The 23,635-nt window shown below is 41.9% G+C and overlaps 2 protein-coding genes across 2 annotated transcripts; one reads left to right on the forward strand and one right to left on the reverse strand.

Moving 5' to 3' along the window:
* Positions 1-6,287: 6,287 nt before the first annotated feature.
* Positions 6,288-8,887, forward strand: egr2b (early growth response 2b). Its single transcript, XM_085761546.1, has 2 exons — positions 6,288-6,676; positions 6,984-8,887. The coding sequence occupies exons 1-2, from the start codon at positions 6,508-6,510 to the stop codon at positions 8,153-8,155; spliced, it is 1,341 nt and encodes a 446-aa protein (XP_085617672.1). The 5' UTR covers positions 6,288-6,507; the 3' UTR covers positions 8,156-8,887.
* A 5,721-nt stretch (positions 8,888-14,608) lies between these two features.
* Positions 14,609-18,983, reverse strand: adoa (2-aminoethanethiol (cysteamine) dioxygenase a). Its single transcript, XM_085761469.1, has 2 exons — positions 18,380-18,983; positions 14,609-15,591 (listed from the first exon to the last, which is right to left on the reverse strand). Exons 1-2 carry the CDS (start codon positions 18,704-18,706, stop codon positions 15,118-15,120), a joined length of 801 nt encoding a protein of 266 aa, XP_085617595.1. The 5' UTR covers positions 18,707-18,983; the 3' UTR covers positions 14,609-15,117.
* Between the last annotated feature and the right edge of the window lie 4,652 nt (positions 18,984-23,635).

Below are 23,635 nucleotides of genomic sequence, written 5' to 3' on the forward strand. Positions count from 1 at the left end.
TAATGCTAATGTTCAGAGGAAGTGGTGTCTAATGAAGTGAGGCTGCGGAGGTTGTGGTCAGTGGATGTGTTCTGAATTTGACTTTGCTGTGGGAGGTTGTTTTGTTAACACTAACCATATTTTCCCATTGTTGTCATTTACATTTCTAGACGTTATATCCCCTCAGCACTGGCTGTTTTTTTCTGGTGAAAAAGATGTGCGTCTGTTTTAATGTACACAGGCCGTGTAGCGGCTGGTGTCGTATGTGGAACACTGTGACCTGAGCCTCCTTTGAAGGTCTCATCATGTCTCATCTCTACAGGCCTTGTGTAGTGGGCTGCCATGACCACAGGACCAAAGCTGCTGCTGTCCCGTGTTGAGAAGGTGCTAGACTTGAGGTTACTGCAATGAAAATGTACAGAGGTTGGACAGATTTTCTCAGATGTCATTACAACAAAATAAGAGCATTCGTTCAATGCCCCACAGCACACGCCACAAACATGTAAATCACACACACTGCAAGTTCTGCAAAAGTTTCTGCATGCATACTGCAACACCTGAGGTTGAGTGAGAAAACACTTCTGACACTGGAAGGATGTGGTCACCGATACACTTAATATGTATCAAATCATTGAAAAGTGATCCACTGTCTAATCCACAGTGACTCATCACTTGAACTTTACAGTTCCAGGAGCTGATTATTGACCTTTAAGAAAGAGTCCACATCAACAACTCTCATGACAAATGATTAAAAGTGAAAATAATTTCCTTTCACAAACATCTCTAATAATGCCAATTATGAAACCAGGATTCACATGTTTATGAAAAAGACTGATTCTGTGGTTTGACTAATGGTTTGTGAGAAGGTTTTGGCGGGAAGAACCAGATGCACGTTACCAGGCCTCTGAAGGTCACCATCTCTGTGGTTTCTTGTGTGGTGTCTTGTCTTCTGTGGTTTTTACACTTTTAATTTGATTAAAAGTGTAATTACATTATTATTATTATTATTATTATTATTATTATTATTATTATTATTATTATTATTATTATTATTATTATTATTATTATTTTTAGAGAAAGTATTTGGGCACTCAGGATGACATTTATTGAATTATTTGCTGCGGATTTTTTTTTTTCAACTGTTGAACACCTACGATCAAGTGTCTTGTGAGATGCTGAAGCTTTTTTGTGGAGCTGTGGTTTGGGAGGAGCACCAATCATCCGTCTGATATTTAATATGGCTTCAGCTTTAAATGAGACCTGAAAGTCTTTATAAAGCTTTCAGTCCTCCATACATGGGCAGTGAGAGGCTGCAGTGTATGTGTGGGACTCCCACTGGTGTTTGTTGATCTGCCACTTAAAGACAGGTCAGATTTAGATTTCAACCATATGAGCTTTCTCACTTTGACTGTTGCACAGTCATCGTTTCTCCACCCCACTCACACATATAAACACACACACACATACACACACGTATTTGCATGCACACACCCTATTGGCTGTACACCCACACAGAGAAAGTAAAGCAAACTGTATCCAGTGTGGGTTTTATTTGGATGTCTGTAACGATTAAACTGGCGAGGAAATAATCGTAGATTCTTTCATATTGAACTGGTAGCAGTGGGTTAAACCTGAGTAGGTGTGCCTGAGTGTGACCTGGCCTATATTATGAAAGCGATAATATGGTACTGAGTTGTCAAGAGAGGTACTTCAAATTTCCAGTTTAAAGAGTTGTTTCTATGACTTGTTCCATCATGTGTTAACCTGGAAAATGAGTTTCCAGTTCTGTAAATTCACTGGAACACGGTACATGCTCTGTTTTGTAATCCACTCAGGACAAAACGTTGCACTATCTTCCGAGAAATTAATCGATTTTAGATCATTAGATCAATTTTATAGCATTTGGTTACTTCAGACTATAATGAATGATTCTGTGAATTAAACAAATCTCAAACTGTCCTCTGGTGCACAGTCATAAAAAAAAATTAAAAAAAAAATTAAGAGTCTCAAATACTAGGTCTCAAAGTCATACGACTAAAGAAATATATTTTTCTAATCTCTTACGGTGACTATTGTCAACTTTCTGATGACCAGACACTTTCAGTCACTGTAGCAATATTATAAGAATACCAGCACTTTCTTTCTGCCTTGACCACCCACTGACAACCACAGGTACAGTTAGTCACAATGCTCTAGGTATATTTTAGGGACAGCTCAGGGATTTTCCCTGGGTTGCTGCTGCAGCAGGTTACAATAACTGTTTTGCGTGGATGCCAAATGTAAGCAATGACATAATGGTCTTATGTGAATCGACTATTGATGATTATCACATCAGACTTTGATGCCTTTTTCGAAAGTGTTCGTGAGATCGTCTCATTTCAACAGAAATTGTAGATAGCTTCGCCACCGGCCCGGCTGCATGGGAACAGCAGAGGCAATCAGTCGATCCATCACTTTGATCTAGACTGAAATATCTCAGCAAATATTAGATTGATTGTCGTGACATTTTGTACAGACATTCGTGATCCTCGGAGGATGAATCAGAATGAGTTTGATCGTTGTCTCTTTCCCTCTAAAACCAAAACCAGGTCAAACTTTCTGGCCAAATCTCCACAAAATAACTGACACCGGGTGTACACTAACAAACATTATACAAATTAAACATGCTAAACATCAGCATATATAGCAAGGAGACATTAGTGTTTAATGCAGTTTGTTTATCTGGAGAAACAGGATCACTGTATAACATGTGTGGCCCAGATGTGAACAGCACTGTCCACATGTCTCTGATGTGGACTGTTTGATCATGGAATATTAGAAATATTGATGTTACATACAATGATATTGCGATCAGTCAACTTGATTGCCAAATGCAAGACAGTCCTGGTAAGCAACATCAGTAGCTACTGTAATGCGCATGGAACCGCATCATTAACATCATTTAGACTAGAAGATTGTACAGATCCCATTTTGTAATTGGTGTCAACACTCAGGGTCAGTGTTGTAAATAGTGTGTCAGGCATCAAGGGGAAGTGTATGGTTTTGGTTTATGGTTAGGGTTTGGGACACACAGGCATGAGAGGTGAAAAGTAAAGAGGTGGAGGAACACGATTCTCTGTCAGAAAAGGAGAAATAACAGCAGCCTGTCTTTAAAGTCACAGTGTTGGACTCGAATGAAACATGACAGAGGTCATTGTGTAATGAGTGAAAATAACACCTTGAGAGAAGATGTCTAGGCCGATAAGTAGCTCTAATAGTTGTGCTGTCATCTTAGTGCTGCAAAGACCATACACCACTCTACACCACTCTATTAACTGATCAAACTATCCAATCAGAAGATAGATAGTATTTTATTGTTAATGTGTAAAAATCTAGACTATGAAACTGTAAACTTTACAGTTTAGGTGCCCCCATCCTCAGGCAGCAGCACCTTGCTCCTATCGACCGACTGCTTTTCAGCATGCTCCTTTCTTCCTCTTATTGGTTTCTCCTGGTTGGAAAGGTGTGGAGGTCAAGGAGGTGGGCTGGCGTGCAGCACAGCTGACTCTGACACATGACACCGTGGTTCATGGTGCATAACCTGAAGTAAGTCACACACCTGTCGGAGGCTGTAATCTGTTTAAATTATTCTTTATCTACCTCCCGCATTTATTTTGATAGTTTCAGTCTCGTCTGTTGTCAATATCCCCACTTCCTGTAAAGTTTCCCACCTGTGTGACTGCTTGTCCTGCACTAATGTGCTGCACCTGTGTCTCAGTGTCTCTCCTTGTCCTTGTGTGTGAGGCTTTCCTGTGTAAACCCAATATCAGCTGTTAGTGTGTGTGTGTTTTTAAAATGTTGCATGAAATCATTTGTAACACTTGCCCTCTCCCATTATTTCTCTCTGTCTCTCTCTCTCACACACACACACACACACACACACACACACACACACACACACACACACGTATACACATGTCAATACAGCTGTGATTGTTAAGATGAGGAACAATGCACACCATAATTGTAGAGGTGCTGGCGATGGATAAAGTTGAGAAAAGAAAAAGGAGTTCTCCTTTTTCTTTTTTCAATACAGCTGTGATTGACATGTGCATTGAGGTGTGTCATTTTAATGAGACAGGTGTTTTGATATAGCTATGTGAATAGTTTCAACATTCACTCCTTATTTGCAACGAAAGACGTGTAACTGCAGGAGCCTTTCTGCCGTCTTGATTGTTCTATTACAGCAGAGACATGAATCACCACCTGTTGTAACACTAATGTGGAAGGACTTTAAATTAACCGTGAAACAGCCTTAGTGAATGCACTTAGAAATCTAGACCAGGTAATGTCTCCACTGTGCCGATTCAACTACAGAATGATGAAGAACAGAAAGATGCATGAATATCCCAGCAAAATATGAAAGTAGGTAGTGAGGGGACATGGTCAGGCTGTGAGGTGTTTAAATACCTGTGGACTGACTATACCTCAACACCTCCTGCTATCATATGGCCTCTCAGGTGGATGTAGAACAGTCCACATTGTATTTTACACTGATCAGCCACAACAAACAGATAACAGATGACTTGCCTGTCTTAAGAGTTAATTCTGAATGATTAGTAATTAGTTAAAAAACTTAATTTGTAGTCTCAGTTCTTTCCCACAGCTTCATGGTTTGACTCAGATCAGCCACATTAACCTGTCACCTATCACCTGTCTCGTGTTGGGGCTGATCGCTGTAGCCCCGTTTCTTCACATCAAAAAAAAAGAAAAAAAAGAAAGGAAATTGGGCTAGGACAGCCATATGTCAAAATGTTCAGACAAGTTTCAGTTGTTTTTAATTTTACGCCTTCCTACATATCCAATGTCAGTTATAGGCCTGCTCTAAATTCAATGATGAATCTATATTTGAATTACAGTATGACAGTGGTGAACAGTGCAACACGCACGCACACATACACACACACTGGAAACTATATTCCACCCAAGGTGCACAATTTTTTCTGTTTTCTGTCTGTCAACTTTTGTACTTTTGTCCACCCACGAAGGGACTTTACAAGATCAAACGAGCAGAATGAGTCCACGGCCTCTCTCTCTCTCTCTCTCTCTCTCTCTCTCTCTCTCTCTCTCTCTCTCTCTCTCTGTGTGTGTGTGTGTGTGCGCGCGCAAAAGAGACAGGGAGAGATGGCGGTGGGGTCACTTCTGAAGGAGGCCACAGGAGGGCACAGTTCTCTTGGGACTGAGAGGCTGTAGTGTTTAGTACTGTCTACACAACCATCACACAGGTCGTTGTGACATGTAAACACACACACACACACACACACACACACACACACACACACACACACACACACACACACACACACACACACACACACACACACACACACACACACAATAGTGAATCATCGTGTTTCACATCTTATGAACTAGTAACTAATTGGGCTACAAACAAATTCATTACTAAATAACATCATTCTGATGGATAATGAATTAAATGATGTGAAAAAGATTCATAAATAAAATGCAATAAAACCATGTTTGTTCATGTGACCCCAAAATCCACCCTGCGTTCATTTCACTTGCCCCCCACCTCCGTCTTTATAAATACTGATTTCCTTTCACTGAGCTCTATAAATATCTCTAAATGACTATATTTAACTTGTCAGTGAACCAAAGCTTTCTTCTTCTCTTTCCTAGAGCATAGTCAAATCAAACTGACACAAGTTTCCGCGCCCATGCTGCCTCTCACACCCAAAGGAGTAAATTCCGCTCGTCTGTCCGTCTCATTTAATTGTGGTTATACCAGAGCGACTTTCTGTTTCTCGCTCGGCTCGGCAAAACTCGTCACTTTCCGATTATCATATTCCGGAATGAAAACCAAATATGGGGCATGGGGGTGTTCCTGATAACCGGATTCAACCTTTTATGGGTTAAGAAACTAGACCGGAATTCCTCTTTTGATATCTGTGCGCGATTAAAAAAAGAATTGATTAAAGAAAATACGTGGGAAAATGAATGAGAATTAATATATTAATGTAAATTAAAAATATTGGTATTTTCTATTTACCGGATGTTTAGTTGCTATGTAGTTCTTTGTTTGTTTGCTGCTGTTCTGCATCGAGTGGAAAAGTCCGCTTTATCTCTCCCCGAGCAGCGGGTACTCCATTGACAAGTGAATCCCTTTGTAATCGTCACGGAGCCTCTCCACCAATCAGAATCGGCAGCGCCTCTCCCCTCTCAGCTTCCATCACCACTCCCACCCCATATTTGGGTAATGACGTAGTTCAAAAGGTTCCCCATATATACATAGTAGTGCCAGGGCCCGCGTCCCCTACAAGAGTTAACTTTATGAGCAGAGCGCATGAAGCGCAGCAGACACACGGAGCTCATCCTCTCACACTCGGTGACACACAGAGACATGCAGTGGTGACCCACGCGCTGCTGCGGGTGACACTCTGCTGTTTGTTATACACTTGGAAGAAAAGAAAAGAACAGAAAGAAGTATAGTCTAGAGAGAGTGGCGAGCAGACGAGCCTTTCCTGTCCTATGATGACGGCGAAAACTTTGGAGAAGGTGCCGGTGAACCTCGGGGGGTTCGTGCATCCTGACAGCGTGTACTCGGTGGATGACATCGCCACCAGCTTACCGACCTCCGTGGCTATTTTTCCCAACTCAGACCTGGGAGCGCATTACGACCAGCTCAGTGTGACAGCAGGTAAGATGACACTGTTTGATCCTCCCGGAGTGTTTATGAGTAATAGAAAAAAAGAAAAGAAAAAGTGGATTATTCACGCAGACAATGAAAAGTTGTGTTAGAATATGTTAAAATGCATATAAGATTAATTCAGGAGGGAGTTTGTGTTTCATAAATTAATTTAGATAAGGACAGAGTCTGTGCGTAATGGAGCAGAGATGCGACAGCCTTCTCTCCACTTGAAGCCACTTTCCCGTCTTGTGTGAACAGGTTAATTAATCCTGTTTGCGTTGCCTCACTAATGACTTGTGTTGTTTTCCCTCTGCAGATGGCTTGATGAGCGCGGACATGAGCATGGAGAAGCGCTCTCTGGACCTCTCCACCTACTCGAGCGGCTTCTCTCAGCCCGCGCCCCACCGCAACCAGACCTTCACCTACATGGGAAAGTTCTCCATCGACTCCCAGTATCCAGGTAACTGGAACCCCGAGGGGGTGATCAACATCGTCTCGGGCATCTTCAACGTGGCCCAGCCGCCGCCTCCTCCTCCTCCCTCCTCTTCGGCGTCCTCCTCCCCGGCTTCTTCAGGATCTCCCAGTCATTTCTCCAGCGGAAATTTGAGTTGCACCATGGCGGCTCAGAACCAGGCAGAGCTGGACCATCACCACCACCTCTACTCCCCCCCGCCTCCTTATTCCTCCTCTGGCTGCGGGGAGGTGTACCAGGACCCCTCGGCCTTTTTGTCCACTTCCACCTGTCCCATCGGCTCCTACCCACCGCCCTCCTACTCTTCACCCAAGCAGCCAGGCGGCTCAGACGCGCCGGGGCTTTTCCCCATCATTCCCGACTACTCTGGCTTCTTCCAGCCGGCTTGCCAGCGGGACATGCACCCGGCAGGTATCCAGGATCGGAAACCCTTTGGCCCGTGTCCGCTTGATTCATTCCGCGTCCCTCCACCCCTGACCCCTCTGAATACTATCAGGAACTTTACGCTTGGGGGTCCGGGTAGTGGAGGCGTCGAAGGGGGGGCACCGAGGCTTCCCACTGCGTACAGCCCACAGAACTTGCCCCTGAGGCCGATCCTGCGGCCCAGAAAGTACCCGAACAGACCCAGCAAGACGCCCATCCACGAGCGGCCGTACCCCTGCCCCGCGGAGGGATGCGACCGGCGGTTCTCCCGCTCTGACGAACTGACCAGACACATCCGCATCCACACTGGACACAAGCCGTTCCAGTGTCGGATCTGCATGCGCAACTTCAGCCGCAGCGACCACCTCACCACGCACATCCGCACGCACACCGGGGAGAAGCCCTTCGCCTGCGACTTCTGTGGCCGGAAGTTCGCCAGGAGCGACGAGAGGAAGAGACACACTAAAATCCACCTGAGACAGAAGGAGAGGAAGTCCTCCACTGTCTCCTCCTCGTCCTCCTCCTCGTCCGGCAGCTCCGGGCTGGAGCGGCCGTCAGGCGGGATCAGCGCAACCAACGGGATCTGTCCATAGTTAGAAAACTTTGTTGTCACCATGGCAGCGTGACGCACACTAACCCTTAAAAAAAAAAAAAGAAAGAGGAAAAACAAACGTTGAATAATTCGACTGAAACTGTTGTGAACTAAATATAACAGCCTAAACACCGGGGTGGGAATAAACAAACAAAAAAACTTCTGTGCAATCGTGCGCAATTACGCACATTCATCCATTCCTGCCCCAGAACTGACAGAGAGACTGACACGAATGCACTTTGCCTGCACAGTCTACTGAACATACCAGAACATATAGCCATTAATTCATGAGAATAGTCCAGGGCGAATGTAATAAAGGGGATTTTTAAACATCGCCACACTTATTGAGCATACAACAGGCTGCAAGTTGAAATGTGAAATAACTGCAATAACGTTTTGAATAAAGAAAACAGGTTTAAGTTATTAAATTGAGTTGATTCTAACATGTTTGTTGATGACTGTATCTCCCCTTTAGTGCCTTGCTGCGTGTCTTTTTGTACACTGACTGATTCAAGGACGCTTCTCATGCAGTGTGTATTTGTCTTTTAATATGTACAGGTGAAAAAGACTTTCTATTTTTGTATAAATCTCGTCTCGTGGATCTCCAGATGTTCAGCGGTTGTGGTTCACGTGTAAAAAATCATGAGTGTAAATATGTTGAACTAATATGGACTTGACATTTGTTGTAATGTGTGTTTTGAGACTTATTAAATGTCTGAGGATGCTAAACACAGCAAGTATCAGTTTCGTTCATCACTTAGAGAGAGAAAAAAAAAGCGCCGTCAACCGTGATGCGTTCATGGAACACGAACGTGTGCGGTGTTGAAAGTGTCAAATGAAATTATTTTATCTGCATAAAAAAGATTCGATGTTGGAAATTTATGGGGTAAATCCCAGGTTGCGTCACCCATGGCATATCTGACTCAGAGTCTTCACCCACTCGCTGGTTATTTAGGTGTCACATCAGGTTAGAAACCGGCGCTCCATATGCAAATAGTTTGTTTTCTGCTCCGCGGACACAAGCGAACCGAAGTCCGTGATTAGTGTCAGTGGACAGACCGGAGCTGAGCTGCTTTGGCTCTGTTCTATACAAGTCATTAGTCAAGTATTTGTGAAGAAATAGGACTCAAACGAAATTTGTGAAATATAGAATTTAGATTAACCTTCATACATTGCAGAGATTAGTTCATGGTGCATCTCAATTATATTATTATTTTTGTTCAGTACAGATTAAAATGTATTTATAGGCTGTATTATTTATATAACTATTTGTTAATTTACTTTTATATTACAGTAAATCTGTAGACTAAAAGTGTCACCACACAGCTGGAACCAACTTTAACTGTCCAGTCAACTACAATTGATTACTGTAGTTGATTGTTGTGTACTTATACATGATCAGAGGTAATGACACAGCATGTGACTTCATAGTCCCCTATATATTTCTGTAAATTATACTTCTCCTAATTTGAAACTCTTCGGAAACAAGAGGGTCTTCTTTCCACCTTCACAGGATTAGTTAGTGTGTATTCATGTTTCGATGCTGTGACTCACACACACCTAGTACCTCTAAGAGTGGGCTGCTGTGGTCACTTGTTTCCTTTCCTTTTACTAAATGTCTGTGGTTCTGTTCTCCTCTGGAAAAAGAGAATAATGCTGTCTAGCATCTACTTATAATGGATCCAAATTACAGAATTTATCTTGATGCTGTAAAAAAAACAAACTCTGCAAATCCTTAAGTGGAATTCATTTCACGCGAGTAAAGCTAAAGCTTCTTTATTTTGTCGACCATATTGTGGACATGGTTTATTTGCTGCTGAACAAAATGAGGTAAATGTGATCAGATGTTTTGTCTCTTTTCAGGCATCTCTTCCTGAAAGTATTAGAGTAAAATGACAAAATGCAAAACATGATTTTAGAGATTTTGGTTTATTTATTTAGGGAATCAAAAAACTGAAACCTCTCATTTCTACAAGTATTCAGAGGGTTCAGAGGCCTCTGTGGCAGCAGTTACAGCTCCTGCTCTTTCCTTTCCTTGTCTTTTCTATTTTTTTCCTGGACCCTGGCTGTTTATTTCTTCTGACCAGGTCCTCTGAAGCTCTGTCAGGTCAGATAGGAAGAGCCTGTAAACTGCGATTTCCAGGGCTCTCCAAGTTCTATGAGGCTTAAATCTGTGCGTTTTCTCATCAAGTACAGTCAGAACTCTGTTCTGAAGCCACAGCGCTGTGGCCGTTTGCTTCAGGTCACTGTCGCCCCAGTCTCAGTCTCACCTACACTGGAGCAGGTTTTGGCTGCAGGAATCCTTCCCTAGGTTCTGAACAGTCTCCATGTCCCTGCTGTGGATGATGTTTCACTGTAGGAGTTGTGCTGTCCAGGTGCTGAACAGTCCCTGTTATTTACCAGACTTAATGTTTGAGTTCTGCTCCTGCAGATCAGAGAATCGTTTTCCTCATCTCCTCCTCTCAGAACGCTTCAGATGCTTTACCAACTTCATTCATCTTTTACTCATAGTTGGGTCTGCCCTACCATAAAGCCTGATTGATAGAGAGCTGCTGAGGTGGTGGTCCTTCCAGCAGGTCTCCATCTGAAGCTCTGTTAGAGCAACTCTTAGATTCTCACTGACTGAGGCTCTTTGCTGTGCTGTTAACTCAGTTTATCCTGTCGGCCGAGAGTCCCGGTGGTTCCAAGCTTCTTCCATGTCACAGTTACTGAGACTGCTGCTCCTGCTTGGGAACTGTCACAGTAGACCACACATGGACTCCACTTGAGATGTAGACACATCTCAAGGATCAGTGGATTGACACTTGACTGGTTCCAGTTCTTGACTCCAAGCTCACAGACACCGTGCAGTCGTGTTCTGAGAATTATTGAACGCCAGGAAATGGCTCATTATACTGCAGATAGAGTCTTTTTTACAGTCATGACTTATTTTGATTGATTGATACACACCTGGTAAATGGGTAAAATGGTAAATGGACTTGCGCTTGTATAGCGCTTTTCTATAGTCTCTAGGACCACTCAAAGCGCTTTACAATGTATGTCGCATTCACCCTTTAACACACATTCACAGCACTGGACACATTCATTCACATTCAAATGTGGGTTCAGTGTCTTGCCCAAGGACACTTCGTCCACTGACCTTCAGGTTAGTGGACACCCACTCTACCTCCTGAACCCCAGCCGCCCACCTGTTGCACAGCTGCCTACAGTTTTTTTTTTTTTATCTCATACCGATCACTTATTGTTGGGTTGTTGGCTTGTTGTTGGGTGTAAATGATGCAGTTTTGTGCTGTGGAAGCTTTTCAGTTTCAGTCAGAGGTTGCCTTAAAGAAGTCTCCCACTGTCTCTGCACTGGACACACACACATATGAGACTGTCTGATTCTGGAGGAGACAGAGAACAAGGACCTTTCCCAGTAAGAAAGCTGTGGCGCAGCCTGCACTAATCTATAACATCTTTATTCTGCTGACGTCAGCTCCAGCACAAGAGCAAATGAGCAACACTGAAGAGAGTCATCGTGAGCTGAACAAAGGACATCAGTGTCCTCCCCCCTCACTCTGCTATAACATATCCTATAGCTGATTTATATTTGCAGTTTCATGATCTTGTTGCATGTTCATTTTGGTGCCGCACCTGCCTGATAAGTCACAGAATCTAAATTTAATAGTTATAACCAGACAGAAAAACTCACACGTCCCTGCAGCTCCTGACAGCTCAACAAATACTTTATTTACTTCTACACTACAAGACATTGATTTCTTCACATTTTCTGAGATCAAATAAGAACCACAGCTTTACAATAATGCTCAACTCGGACTACAAATATTCTATTGTGTTGATGTGTGGGAGAAAACTTTCCGGACGTTGACCTTTTCCTCTTCTTGCAGGCATTCTCGGTCTGGATTTGACTTGTTTGAGGATCATTGAGTCTCTTTTTTTCTTCAGGATTTGCCTGAACTCATTTCAAGTTCTACCTTTTCATGTCTTAAATATTACACAAACATTCCCCTCTCTTCTTCTTCAATAGCCTTTTAAGCACATTTAATAAGGTTTGACAAACTGTGCTCAGGTCTAAAGCAGCGTGCAGATGACCTCAGTTGGACAGATTACTGCATCTAAAGCAGCATTAGTGTGTCTCTGTCGCACTGTCATCGCACATTGTTTCATTTAATCCTGCTCAAGATTAAGGAATATAGGCTCATTGCAGAGTGGGGCACTGGTGTGATCGAAAGAATATTGTAAAATTAGGCAACAGAGCAGTTGATTGTGCAACAGATTGAAGATAAAGTTATTTATTGTTCAGTATGTCAATGTCTGTGTGTTGGTCTTACTTGTGGGACTGTATTTACGTTGGCTTCATCCCCTGGTTGGAGTGTGTGTTCCCGTAAGAGTGGGACACCTAAACCACACAGAAGGTACACTTTGTTTGCCCCAAGATACACTTTGGTAACTCACCTTTACAACACAGAGTTTGGTATAATAGCCACTCACAACTGTATTTATATGCTATAGAATATTATAACAAGAAAGGTTCATTTCATTTTATTAAGTGTGATTTGGAGTTGACTGAATATATTTAAACAAAGCAACAAAACAGGTCCAGTTTAACTTATTTATTTAAACTAATGTGTGCAATTAGTCTTAAATGTGTAATTCTATTTCTTTAAACTAATGTGTGCAATTATGTGTACTTCTGAAATTTAGAAAACTGTAAGTTTGGCTTCACATTGCATTTCACATGAATCTCTGATTAAATAAACTCCATTAACAGATGTAAAAAAGCACTATTATTGTATTTGTTTAGATTTGCGTGGAGAGGTCCCTGGGGTCGTAGCTTTGTAGACTGATCTGACAAAGTGGGCAAACTTAGACTTGACTTACAGGGTGCCAGTGTGCAGAGGAAAAATCTGCCAAATTACATTGAATAGAATATTATAACAATAATAATAATACATTTTATTTATACAGCGCTTTTACAGCTCTCAAAGACACTTTACATAAAACCAAATACAGAGGAAAGAAAATACAAAAAATACACAAGTGCTCAATGCAGAGAGAAGTGAAAAAAGAGAAAGAAAGAAAATAAATTAAAAGTACATAGAAGGACGAACAATGTGCAATAACTATGTATATTTGTAATTATAGAAACAGTAGAAACAGCTACTGTTAAAAGCAGACTTAAAAAGGTGGGTCTTGAGTAATGATTTGAAGGTGGATAGGTTAGAATAGTGACGGATAAACAATAATAACATTTATTGTATTAATGAGAATTTAAAAAACCAAGAAGGCGACGACACCAGTGGTATGAGACAGAAATGACAGGAGTATTCCCATCTACTTTATTGTTCCACTTACATTCATCATCAGAGTAACAGAATCATTATCAAACTGGCACATGTGTGAAGTATAATATCGTTCAAAGGGTATAAACAAGGTTACGTAACATACAGATAGGAATCATATAGTGTTTACCTACAGGTAAAAGGTAGTGAAGAGAGTGAAGTGTGGTGGCTTCATGCCATGAAAATGTTGACGTTCCCTGACACAGTTTCCTTTTTTTAAAAAATACTATAGTGTCTAGACTGGATTTGAAGATGTGTCTTAAAACATGACGCATCAATGATGTCATATCACTCCGGATTAAGTAACATTAGTAGAAATTACAACATAACACATCAGCAAATATGTAGAGAGAGCTGAACATCAGCTTTTCTTTTCCCTTTAGTGTTCAGACCTGTGAGGGAACCGAGTCACCTGGAATAAGTTAAACACAGGAAATAATAGGTAACAATAGGTATAATGTAGTGTGTGTGTGTGTGTGTGCGTGTGTGCACTTTAGAAAGAGAAAGGAGTGTGTAGGATAAAAATAGTCTGAAGAGGTTTACATTCAATATTCACAAATAAGGCAGGAATGACTTGAGTTACAGGCTTTGGCATTAAGACACATGAGAGCGTGGAGGTCCACTGCAGCAGCACAGTGTGAAAAGCTTTCTGAGCTTCACAGGACACACAACAGAGACCCTGATGACCCCACCAGTTGCACAACATTGGACCGGTGACATTCATGTGTGTACAAGGCAACGTAATGGTCCGAAGAGAGTTCCTGCTGTCAGATTCTTACACTACTGAGAAAAGTTTTTTTTTACTTCCACCAATGAGCTGATGTTTTTATCTGTGTGTTTACTTATCAGTAGGATTACACATAATGTGGTGGAGGGATGAGGCATGTGTTCACAGACTCCAGGGCTCCAGACTGACCCTAAATGGGGGCATTTTCAGACAGAGCAAGTAAATTGTTCATCTACTTGCACATGTGCAACCAGTAAATTTGCCTCTTCTTCCCGTTGAAACGTGGAAGGGGCGACTAAAATCCTCAAAATTCCTAAAATCCTAAAATTTTAAGTTAGTGGCCACTGTGCTCCTAGTGAAAAAAAGTCAGTCTGGAGTCCTGGACTCTTTGAAGTTTGGTGTCAATCACAGTTTAAGGGGCAGATTAATTTCCCATAACATTGCAGGCACCGTTCAACAACATTGGTCAGTTTCTCAGGAGACAAAGTTCGAATCTTGAAATGGAAAAAACCCTGACATATTCATGGAGTTGAGATCTTTTGAGGTTTTACACATTGGTGTTGATCCAGATCATAATCTGGATCAGACAGATGTGTATTTGGCCCAGGCGGAGGTATGCGTTCTACTGAGAGTCATTCTAGTGTACTGTGTGTGTGTGTGTGGGGGAGAAGTTTTGCGGTCCTTATTGTGATGTTGCGTTCAAGTCCCTGTGTCTGAAGCTTCTGCCCTGCTGTAGCATCCTTGAGAAAAGGCACTCAATCTCTCTTTGAGTTGCAGGTAATAATGAACCTCGTGTCGGACCTTCCTGTACTATAGAAGGGGGACAACACAAGAGTTCACTGTCGGGTGGATGGATGATATGAGGAGATTGTCACTGGTGTGATCAGTTTTCATTCAGAAAGAGACCACGGGGCCCGGGTATGGCTCTCCACCGCACCAGAAGTCCTCCGGCTGAGGGACCTCTAGTAGCCACGCCTCCTCTTCTTTCTCCTTTTCCTCTCCCTGCTCCTCCTCCTCCTCCTCCTCCTCGTTGCTCTTCCCGTCTGTTTGCCTCTCCGCCACAGTTTGAAGGACTTTGTAATAGTGACAGTCCCGCCCGTCGTCGGGGTCGTACGGCGGCGCCAGGATGTCCAGGAAAGCGGCGGGCCCTTCCAACGCGTCGATCTGGTGGAGGTTGTCCCTCAGGGGGGTGAGGAGACACGGGCCGCTGGTCTCCGAGTACTCTGCGACGGAGCGCAGCACGGAGCGCCACAGGGAGGGCGTCTGCAGCGAGGTCAGGGGGGGGTCAAAGGGAGGCGGGACGGAGCTGAGGGTCAAGCTGTCCTCCAGTTTATCGTAGCAGCGGACGCTCACCTTCCCGTAGAGAACCTGGAGGACACAACACAACACAACACAACACAGCAGGTTATCATCACAGCTTCTTACAGTCACTGGGTACATATTTTTACTTTTCTCTTCATCTTTTTTGGTTCGTCATTATTCAGTTAACCATGACTCATGTTCACTAAAACATCACCACTGAAGCGTAAAGAGTCAAATTTACTCTGCTGCTGTTAGTTTTATTGAGGAAATGCGGAGGAGTGATCCACTGTAAGGTTCCTCATTATGAAGCAGATGTTTTCACACCCGTAGCAGCACCGAGCTCCATGTTTGTAAGTGGAACTCCTGACTACTAGGGCTGGACAATCAATCACATTTTCTCTACTTCTATACTTCTATAATCAAAGAGCAATGATTATTTTGTCATTTTCCTACCTAGACTATTGGGATTTTATCATGAAAGACAGTCTTTCTACCCACATGTGTCAGTTAATTCACAAAAGCAAATTAAGGACCCACCCCCCACCCCAAATATACATACATAATCGAGTAAAATAATAATCGTGATTTCAGTATATAATGATTTCTGCCATAATCGTCCAGCTCTACTGACTACTCTGTTTTACTTCAGGGAACAAAACAGCTGTGCCCACTTTTCCAGTTCTCATTATATGACCTATAGAGGCTGCTGTTATGGGCCCTGAGGGGAAATATTCAGCCCAACGCCCAAGACAAAGAACATTAAACACACAATATATTAAAGGAATACAAAAAACAAGTAGTTCCGACCAAACAATCTGATTGGTCAACAAGAACAAGAAATTTAGACCGTGCTCCAACAGCAGGCCTGAGTCATCACTAAAAATATTATTCTGCCATGTCATGTTGCTGTATTCATCTCTATGGTAGCCATCCATGTATTTTGATATTTTAGAGACATTATTTTACTCATGAAAATGAATCACAAACCACATCAATCAATCAATCAATCAATCAATCAATCAATCAATCAATCAATCAATCAATCAATCATCAATCAAGTCACATTTTTTGGAACAATTAAATCAACATTGTTTTGTCAATATGCTGTAAACGACCCCGTTTTCGCATAGTCGCAGAGACACTAGTTGAAAAATAATAATTGAAAAATAAAAAATAAATTAAAAAATAATTAATTGTAAAATCTCTCAGTTACTCAGTGTTTAGAACAGATTATTTTATGGTTTGTATGTGTGGCTCTAACTAATCATCATTTGGGTGTGCTGAATGCTGATTGGTCACTTGCAGTTCTGTAGTATCTGATTGGGCATGTCAGATCGAGGCCTTGCAGCAAAAAGACTGAGCCTGTCACCCATGAGTTCACATTACCACTTCCTATGATGCCCACTGAGGTTTGAATAGGTGATTTCTATTAGTTTTATTCAGAAATTTGCACAACATGACCACAGCAACTAAAAAAAAAAAGAAGAAATCCCCTCTCTAACCTAATTCCTGTTTGTGTGCATCTATCTACACTAGACTAATAACATCAGACCTGCTGAGCTGATGAAAGCTGCAGCCTCTGACGGCCCCAGGTGAACCAGCCTTAGTGTTGGTGCATTAGTGTATGGTCAGTTTATATTCATGGCGTGCTCTGTGTGCACACAGGGGCCATTGGGCTCCTGGCTTTGCATGTAAATTATAGTGACTACCAACAGAATGTCATAGGTCACCGGCTTTGCTGCAATGACACTTAAAGGGATAGTTCAGCATTTTGGCAAATTCACCTATTGCTGTGATCCCTATAGTTATAGGAGTAGGTTCATTACCTTTAATTATCAGTACATGATGTTTTGAGATCTGCAGGGCAGAGACGTGAGCTGCTCAGCGAACACAATGGAGGTGAATAGTACAGGTCCCCTGTCCCTCAAAACTCATCAAATACACAATCCAACAAAGTTATGACCTGCACATTCACCACACTATGAAATAATACTGTAACATTACAACACCTGAACCACGTGCGCTTCTGAAATCATTGCACCCAGCAGCCATGTTTGAAATATAGTTCAGGCTAGATCTCTCTCGTAATGTATGTGTTTTGGAGTTGTTGGATTGTGTATTTGATAAGTTTTGAGGGACAGGGGACCAGTACCATTCACCTCCATTGTGTTCGCTGAGCAGCTCACGTCTCTGCCCCGCAGATCTCAAAACATGCACTGATGATTAAAGGGACAACGAGGAGTTTTGGAAAAGCGAAACGTTTCCACACTACATTTGCGCACCGTAAAATTCTTTGACCGGTGCAAGACGGACTCATGTTTTCATTCATCAATAATCAAAGTCAGAGGTTCAAAGAGGTTCACATACTGTCGTAGTTCTGACCATAAACGGCGATTCAGCTGCGTTATTCTCATGACTCGCCACGAAAGGAAACGCTGGTCGGCTCGACCAGCATTTCCGCCACCACTAATAATAACAAAATAACGATAGAGACAAAACGATATATTTATCGAAAATGGGCCCATTAACAAGTGTGGGTACCGGAGATTCATCCACATTAACGTGAGACTTTTTTATAACTGAATAGAAACTCCTTGTTGTCCCTTTAAAGGTAATGAACCTACTCCTATGACTATAGGGATTACAGCAATAGGTGAATTTGCCAAAATGTTGAACTGTCCCTTTAAGTTTTTCCACGAATCATAAGGTTTGACCTATGACCTTTGGTGAATGATGAACAACTACATTATAAAATTATTATTATAGTTGTTTCTAGAAATCTTAAAATACAATTTAAAGCAAAACACACTGGAGCTGAGTACAGGCCACAACATGAGACAGGAGGTGTAGAGACCTTCAGCATCCCGTTCATGTAGGGGTGGTCGTGCAGCGGGATGGATGTGCCGGCCCTCAGGATGAACACGCCCATGCTGAACACCTCCGTCTCGCAGATGTGCATGTAGGTGACCGGGGAACCCTGCAGCTCCGCGGCCGCGGAGCTCGCTTTGCATTTCCGGGGTGCAATTTTGAGGTCGGCAGCCCTGACCGCGGTCACCAAGGAGATGAGTTCACTCTGCTGGTCCGCGGTCAGTTTGTTCTCCGAAGACTTGAGGCCTTTGTAGGTGATGTAGGCCTGCTTCGCTATCTTCTGGATCAGAGGGGTTTTGTTGTCCCGCGGCATCCTGGCTGCCGAAAACACAAACGGTTATCAGTGAGTCTGGCACCGTTCCCACACCCAGACACCCCCTGGTAAAAAAAATAAAATAAGATGCCTTCAGGTCCTCCGGAAGCAGCAGGTTTCCTCCTCAGCGGCTCGTCTGACGCGTAAAAAAGACGAAAATATATATTTTATGAATTTAGACGCAGTTCATAGTTAATATATTTATAATAACCTTTCTAATTTCAGCAACAGATACGAGCCTCCCTGCAGTCATTTTCCATCCTCCCCTCTCCTCGACCGTGCGCATGGCGCATGCGCACAGGGCGCAAGGCAGTATGGGATATGGAGTTTTATTAGAGAATTTAAAAGACATGTAGTGCACGTGATCATGGGCAATGAAGGACCTGAGAGTCAGTATTAAAAACACATGTCTGAGTGAGTGTGCAAGGGAGGAGGGGATACACCAGCAGGCCTTAAACCTAACACAATAACCTGATTTATCTTTCAGGGAGACTACATTTCCCAGAGGTGCTGGAGTTGGAGCGGAGCAGCAGAGGGGAAGGCCAGACAGGCCATTGAACTCCCTTCAGGGTTGGTGAGTGAATTCTAGGGAAGTGACGTTGACTTTCCCACCACCTTAACCCCGAAGTTCACCAAACCCTGTCCCCAACTCCAACCACTCAACTTGACCCCGACCTGACCCTGGGGCCCGGGCCTCTCCAGGTGGCCTACCTCTGCTCTGCCTATTGTTGAGACTTGGAAGGTGAGACCTCCTTCCTCCTTCTCCCTCTCTCCCTCCCATCCCTACCCCCACCCTCCCCTGTGTCCAGCATCACATCCTGCTTCCTGATGATACCCCCCTCACATTCCCCTCACTGCACGTTAATCATAGGATAACTAGTCACTTTTCATCTGAGTCAAGGTTTCATACACATGATCAAATGATACAAACAGTATCAATGGATATGTTGTGTTAAGCAGCAGTAGCCTAAGTGAAAGAATATCATAATGCAATAAATTTGATTTAGAAAAGTCATCAACACAAAATGATTTTTTTTCTGTAAGGACTGACCATATGTGTTATTCAGAATAATAGGTCTCACCATTGGAAAGATCTGGGGTAATAACTCTCCAACAAAAAAGGGCAAAAGAGTCATTCATAATGCAGGTTTTCTGGATACTATACTCATTCAAAGTTATTGAAATTTACAGACAGTGAAATTTCAAACAGCACAAATCATATACAATGCTAACAATAACAGGGCTAACTTAACAAATACAAATACAGGGGTGAAATGTGGGTGTGACACTAACAGGATGGATGGATACTGATGGATTATTTCTTAATTTATTCATGTGCATTATTATTTGGTCCTTTTCTGACTATGTTGTTCCATAAATGTTGATATGATGATGTGTATATTTATCATATAGCATGTTGTTTATTATTATTTATTATTATTAAAGTTTAGACTTCTTTCCCCTCTGTTTTGGACATGAAGAATGCGTGCCAAGTTGTGTCAAGTTTTTACAATACTATATTCTATCATAGCACAGTTAATTTACAGTCAGGTTTCTATGAAAGATAATTGAAACAAGAACTGCACTTCATGTTCTTAGCAGCTTGAGCAGAAAGAGAAACAGGAAATGACAACACAGCCTTTCCACCTGAGCTGGAAAGGAAGTAGGAGGGAGATGAGACACCAGACATACCTGAGAACTCAGAGAAGAGAACAAAGGAGGCTTGAAGAAGGATTGACATGAAGTGATATGTGAGAAACAAGAAAAAGGAGGAGGTAATTCAAAGTCTGAGGAAGTTTCTGGATTAAATAAAAAGAAAAGTAAACCAAGCGTTCTGGAGGAAAAGCTGATCCCTGGAGCAGGGGCAGGAGAAGCTGACTACTATCTTGGACCTGTTTGGATTCTTTGGCCGATCTCTCCATCCTGGTTGGATGAGGAACCACTTGCAGATAAGTCCAATTTCCCTAAAACTCTCCTGACCTCTGACCTCATGCTAATCCTGGGTCATTTTCTTCCCTCAACTGTTGTGGGAATTATTTAGGTTTTTTAGATTCAGGGACACAACTCAGAACCACATGGCAGTCTAGTAGCTCAATGTTGTGCCCACTGACCAGTGATGGAAGCCTCTTCTTACTGACTCCTATGCCTCTGGCAATCACCTCAAAATCACAGTCTCACAGAGTAATCCTGAGTTCATTGTGTCATCTTCACATCAAACAGAAGGTTCAACATACCAGCGCACAACAGGTTATCACTTCTCATTCCCACAGACTCCCACAGAATAAGACCACATCAAAATGCCCACCACAAAACAAACACACTTCCTTCAAAACACATTGAACCTACTGAACTGAAAGCCCCACAAACAATATATACACCCACACCCACACACACACGATTCAAACTGTTATTTATTTATTCAAAGAACTTTTAATTTCCTGGTAATTCTGAATATCTTATAGAACTTTGGTTTCTGAATTCAGAGATGTTTGATTATTGATCTGAGATGTTTTGATCAATTTTTAATGAATATAAGGAAAACTATCTGCATTGATTGGTTGTGTTTGTTTTGGGTTTTTTTGTAGTCAACAAGCAGCTTGGTTAACTCACAATTTTTTTTCCTGTTATCACAAATGCTGATGTGTTCTGTCATGTCATGTGGATAACTGCCAACTGGGTGCATGAACTATAATTGACTTTCAACACTGTAGGAGTTGAAAAGTCAATTTGTTTTTCATAAGAGAGGGGTCAAAAAGAGAGAGTGAGGCCCTCTGCCAAGACCAAAAGCTAAGCCAGTGCCAAAGTCACAGTGAATGATCAAGATCAGCATGATGGTTTAATTGGATCATCAATTCCAGTTGCTTATAATCAGATTAATTGACTCACACAATTTTACCCTCCTAATTCAAAAACTCATATTTTGTCAAGAACTTGGTGAACCTGACAGTGGAAAAAAAATGATAGTGTGTTTATTTGTAATTTTGTCATTGTTTACTACATGTCTGAACCTGTTACTGGAGGTTATAGCAGTGTTTCCCCAAAGTGGGGTCTGGGGCTTTGAGGGTTTCCTGGGGGGAAATGGGAGATTGTTTCGGTCAGAGCTTTTACTTTTTTACATTTAAACAAAAAGATACATATTTTAATCATGTATTCCATTGCAGAATTAGAAAATTAGGACATATGTGCTAAGAGAAAAACAAAAAACAGAAGAATAAGAGTCATGGTTACCGGTGTATATATATTATCCAAAGTAAAGTACGGTACATACAGTACATTCGAATCAGTCAATCCTTAAGCATCGTTCACTGTATCATACTGCATCCATTTCTCCCACTTAGTCACAAAGACACTTTCTCTCATTCTAAGCCGATGGGTCATTCTCTCCATGATGCAAACCTCTCGGTCTCTAGCCACTGAGTTGTAGTGGGTGGTTCAGCCTTCCACCAGTTTCTTGTTATTGCGTTTTTACATGTGACCAATAACATTTTATCTTTTTCTGGAACATAATCATTCAAACCCCCAAGATACATAACTTTACATTCCCTGGGTATTACTATCCCAAAATGTCTTTCATTATGTTATGCACACTTTCCCAGAACAAGTTAAGTTTATAACACTTACAGAAGATGTGTGTGTGATTTGCTTCTCTTTCTCCACATAACCGCCAACATGTATGTTGGGAACCAGTTTGTTTACTCTTCAGTTTAGGTTTAGTGAAGTAACAGATCAGGTTTTTCCATCCAAATTCCCTCCATGTTCTTTATTTATTTATTTATTTATTTTAAAGTATATTTTTGGCTTTTTTTGCCTTTATTTGATAGATCAGTATATAGACAGGAAAGGGGGAGGCAGAGAGAGGGAGAATGACATGGAGGAAAGGGTTGCCCGACGCGGGATTCGAACCGGGGCCGCCTGCGGTGAGGACTATAGCCTCTACATGGGGCGGCCGCCTTAACCACTGCACCACACACCGCCCCATTCCCTCCATGTTCTTGAATTTGTTTCGGTCAGAGCTTTTAAACTCATTGTATGTCAAATCTTGCATGCCCCTTAATTGAGTTATTTGGGGTTACACCTGTTCACTTAGGTCTAACTAAAACACAATCAAATAGTATCGTTGCCCTCACACTCCTGGCTAGGCGGTTTGATCCAACCCCCAACATTTACATTAGGTTAAGGATGTACTTTATTTTCTCAAACTTGAAAATATAAGACACTTTTTGAAAGGTTCATCAACAAGTAACTACAAACTTCTTGATTATGTGAAGACACACATTATCCTTAGAATAAGGACATATGCTCCACAGCGTAAGGCTATGATTGTTTGGCATAAGGTAATAACCGTTTTTATCAGTGGCCACAATTCCCTCCCCTAAATGTAATAATTTCTTCTTTTTTTTTAATCTAGTTTTTTTTTTTTTTTTGTCTGTCAGATTGTCTTTTTTTAGTCTGTTGTACTCACTTATTGTGTGTCAGTTCCTATAGTTAATGTAAAAAAAAAAAATCGAATTTGCCTAAGTTGTATTGTCCATACTGAACTGAAATTAAAAAAAAGAATGTTAAAAAATAAATAAAATAATAATAATAATCATTGTAAATGAAACAGCAAAAATCTGGCGGGGTCCTATGTCAGTTTATGGGTACTTGATATGAAAATAAAAAAAATACTGCTCAACTTATTTGAGTTAAATCCTAATATGTTGTAGCCATAGAGGTTAAACTACAGAAAACAGTCGCAAGGATATTTTTTTGTAGACACCGAATACTGAACATGTTCTTCTTTTTCTCTGATGGGGGTGTCACCTCACAGGTTACTGTGGGAAGCCAAGACAAACTGCACATTTTGTAACGGACTCATGTCACTAACTCAAGTTCCCCTCACTAGATTCTTATGTATCAATGAGGTATTAGCTCACACTCCCTGTTTTA

The sequence above is a fragment of the Trachurus japonicus genome, chromosome 19 (genome assembly GCF_045865225.1).
Source record: "Trachurus japonicus isolate A0001 chromosome 19, Traja_1.0".
NCBI classification, from domain to species: Eukaryota; Metazoa; Chordata; class Actinopteri; order Carangiformes; family Carangidae; genus Trachurus; species Trachurus japonicus.